The sequence below is a fragment of the Octopus bimaculoides genome, chromosome 3 (genome assembly GCF_001194135.2).
Source record: "Octopus bimaculoides isolate UCB-OBI-ISO-001 chromosome 3, ASM119413v2, whole genome shotgun sequence".
Taxonomy (NCBI): domain Eukaryota; kingdom Metazoa; phylum Mollusca; class Cephalopoda; order Octopoda; family Octopodidae; genus Octopus; species Octopus bimaculoides.
Window position 1 is genome coordinate 11,261,248 of NC_068983.1, and position 4,169 is coordinate 11,265,416.

The 4,169-nt window shown below is 36.9% G+C and overlaps 1 protein-coding gene across 1 annotated transcript in view; it reads left to right on the forward strand.

Annotated features, from left to right (window-relative positions):
• Positions 1-4,169, forward strand: part of LOC106877485 (intermembrane lipid transfer protein VPS13D) — a 177,964-nt gene that overhangs the window by 114,145 nt on the left and 59,650 nt on the right. The window contains exons 49-51 of the mRNA XM_052966707.1: positions 746-895; positions 2,574-2,712; positions 3,865-4,101. Coding sequence (XP_052822667.1) covers positions 746-895; positions 2,574-2,712; positions 3,865-4,101 — 526 coding nt within the window. The remainder of the gene's footprint in view (positions 1-745; positions 896-2,573; positions 2,713-3,864; positions 4,102-4,169) is intronic.

Below are 4,169 nucleotides of genomic sequence, written 5' to 3' on the forward strand. Positions count from 1 at the left end.
TTGGAGCCTGGTGCAGCCATCTGGTTCGCCAGTCCTCAGTTAAATCGTCCAACCCATGCTAGCATGGAAGGCAGACATTAAACGATGATGATATATATATATATATCAGGCACGTGCTATCAGTAATTACTCAGGCTAGGCAGTTGGTGACACTTATGTAGTAAAACATACTAAAAATAAGCGAAACACAGCCGCATGACAGAGTTGAAGGTAGATTTACATCTGCCTTTACAGCACATAAAGAAAACGTTGTTGTAGGAATGTATGCAGCACATGTGCTGCAGCAGTACTATGCTTAGCTTAGATACTGAGATTGAAAGGCTTGGGCGAATTATGCCTACCTAATCTAGAACAAAAAAAATATTTTGCATTTTATGCATAGTAATCAAAGTAACCTTCAAGATTTTACTGAATTAGGTGCATATTTTACCATAAAAGGAAAATGTTGCTATCGATCTATTTTATTCAAGGTAGGTACTGCCTACTTTGCTTAATTAGGCGGCATGTCCCTGATATATATATTGAAAGAGAGAGAGAGAGAGAATGTGTATGTAGGTGTATGTTAAGGGCACACATTACAGAATTATCACCCACATACATGCTGACTGAATGAGTAAATAGTTTAGGTGATCAAACATCTAGAATATCCATTGTCAAGACCTATATATATATATTCACACACACACACACACACCTTCTTTCCCAGTGATTGAATTTCAATGGAATGCATTTGGTTGCATTGCAGAAACACCAGCAAGGATTCATCAACAAAGTTATCTCAAACAGTCGCCAAGAAATTTGGTCTACAAAAACGTATTCCATTTGTGCCTTTTGTCATACGAAATCACACAGGACTGCCATTCCATTTTTTGACTGTAACCACCACCCCTGCCTGGTAAGTTGACTGTATACCAATACCTATATGTACATAAATGTCTTTCGCTTGAATTCAAACCTGTTGCAATAGAAAACTTTATTCCACATGCCACATTTGTTCATATAATTGTACTTGATATATATTCGACCATGTTTATTTAGAGCCGTAAATAAATGTAATTTATGTTTTACAATCAAATTAATCAAACAGTACGTTTGCATTTGTTGAAGGAATGTCTTTATGAATTCTTTTTTGCAAAAAAGGGTTTAACTGTTTTTGTTCTCATTCACGATAGGATTAAGATCAGATACAGTAAAATCATGCATAAAATGAAATATATTCATTGAAGTTGCTTGTGCATATTACAGACAACATAAGGCAGCCATTACCTGGTTGTTCATGTAGAAGAAAAGAGAAAGAAATCAAGCACATAACTGTGTTCTTAGAATGCTACCTGTGTTTAGAGTTCAATGTTGTATGTGTCCACTTTTTCCCATAAAAAGTTTTGTTGTTACTTTTGAGAACTTCAGCAAAAGTAATGCTATTACCTTTAACATTACCAATAATTGTTGCTGAACTTTCCTCAACTCACATTCTGTATTAGCAAGAATAATCTTGTATCATCATTTAACATTCATTTTTCATGCTGGCATAGGCTGGACAGCTTGATAAGCCAGAGAGCTGCTCCAGGCTCCGATTGTCTGTTTTGAAAAAGGTTTCTACAGCTGGATGCCCTTCCTAATGCCAACTGCATGCTTTTACCATGACACCAGCATGAATACTTTTTATGTATGTTTGTAATTAAATATCAGAAAATCACACATTTATGCTAAAAATGCTTTACTGAAGTCAAGGGCAGCACCAATTTTCCATTTTTATTTTGTATTTTATGAAGGTAAAAGGCTATTTCCCTGTAGAATTACTGGTTCTACTGTGGATGCAAGCAGGTTATAAATTCAGAATCCTGAAGCAGAAATTTGGATTGATTAATTCTCAATGGGCTCATAATTTCTGCAACACATTCTACTCGTATTTGTGAGATGATGCTGTGATTGCACAGACAAACATCCTCAACCAAATCCAAAAGAACATCATATGAATGATTGACAAAGATTCAGCTGTCAACATGCTTCAACCACTCACTTGTATACATGCTGTTTTTTCTCATTGTCTCTTCTATTACTGCTACAATGATTTATCCTTTTCTGAAGTACCTAATAATATACCCTCTCCACCAAGGCCTGTCTTTTCTCATCCTGCCACCTGTTCTTTATCTCTTGTTCTATGGTCCACAGTAAAAACTTTATTTAATTTTCCTTCCGAGAACTACATCTATAATTTCATACCTGCCCATGTTTTTCCATCTGATAATTATTTGAATAAGAAGGTTTGCAAAAATCAAGGATCTGCCCGTCTTTCCTTGACATTTTATGAAGAAAAAAAAAAAATACAAAATTAAACATTTTCTTAAAGCAAAATTTCCTGCTTGCCTCAAGTGGTTATCATTATTTACCATTTGTTTTTCTCTGCTGGTTTGGGTTGGATGGTTTGACTGGATCATAATGCTCCATGTCAGCTTTGGCATGGTTTCTTCAGCTGGATGCCCTTCCTAATGTTATCTTTTTTTTTTTTAAATGTAATTCTATGTAAAATTAATCATTATTCATGCTTTTCATTCAAACTTCTATTTTTCAAGTGTCTCTGGAGTTGACACAAAGCGTGGATTGTTGGAAAATTTCAATGATGCTTATATCAAAGCTACAGAGTGGAAGCAGGTTGAACCAAATGAAGAAGTCCCATTTTTCTTCCAAAGGAGGGAGAAAATTCGACACAAGGTAGATATTTATTTAAAAAACAAAAATGTATTTTGCAAAGCTTATATCTAATTTAAAGGATTGGCAGCTCACATCTTGTTGCTAGTGCTATATTGATGTGTATTGTAACCAAGATATTTGAATGCTCAACGGCTAGGTACACCTAGCTCAAAATTTGATGTTATTGTTGTTGATTAGTCTTAGGTTAATTCTGTTTGAGCAAGTTAATGATCAAAAGTGTCCAGGCCATGATCAGACTCTTTTTTTTTTTTCATGTAGTATATCTAAGACTACATCATTTAATGTCTCTTCATTTCTAAGACTGTGATTTTTAGTGGGACAGTGTGATTTTTAGTGCTATGTGGTCTAGTGGTTAGGATTCCTGGCTCTCACCCAGGTGGCTCAGGTTCGTTTCCTAGCCTGGGAACTGGTTAACTTTAATGGCAGTGCATCAGCATCTCTGCAGCTCTGAGCTAAAACTACAGCAAAAAAAAAAAAAAAAAAAAAAAAAAAAAATTCTAGCAGGTCACACACAACTACTTTGAATGTCTGGCCAAACAAATATATTTTACTACTGTAAGCATTAGTAGTTTTGCCTTTGATCTGTTCAGGCTCAATAAAATAAAGCACTAGTTAAGTACTAGGGTCAGTATAATCAGTAATCTTCAAGCCTAGGCGCAGGAGTGGCTGTGTGGTAAGTAGCTTGCTTACCAACCACATGGTTCTGGGTTCAGGCCCACTGCATGACACCTTGGGCAAGTGTCTTCTACTATAGCCACGGGCCGACCAAAGCCTTGTGAGTGGATTTGGTAGACGGAAACTGAAAGAAGCCCGTCTTATATATATATGTATGCGTGCGTGTGTGTGTGTGTGTGTGTGTTTATCCCCCCAACATCGCTTGACAACCGATGCTGGTGTGTTTACATCCCCGTAACTTAGCAGTTCGGCAAAAGAGACCGATAGAATAAGTACTAGGCTTCCAAAGAATAAGTCTTAGGGTCGATTTGCTCGACTAAAGGCAGTGCTCCAGCATGGCCGCAGTCAAATGACTGAAACAAGTAAAAGAGTAAAAGAGACTATGTTACAAACAATTATTATACAAATATAGGCATTACAGTATGTGTTAAAATTCTATGTTCTTGTAACAAAGGTTTTTCTTTACCTGTTTTCCAGGAAACTCATGAACTTCGTGTCAATCAACTTGTGGTCAAAGCTGATGACTGGCAGAAACTTTCTGCTGTGACCGTAGATAAAGTTGGAATCTACTTCCGTGATGCTCAACCCGATGAGAAAGTGATCCGCACGCAGGTATCTTTTGAACCCATTTCCGGCGGCGTGCTGAACTATACTGCCAGATACCGTTCGGGTGATTGTAATCTTACCAGGGATGGGGATTCTCTTCCACATGAGGTATCTTGGTGTTAGTGCTATGTTCTCATACTAAAGAATGCCTGGCTTGCATAATACTTCCCCCTATT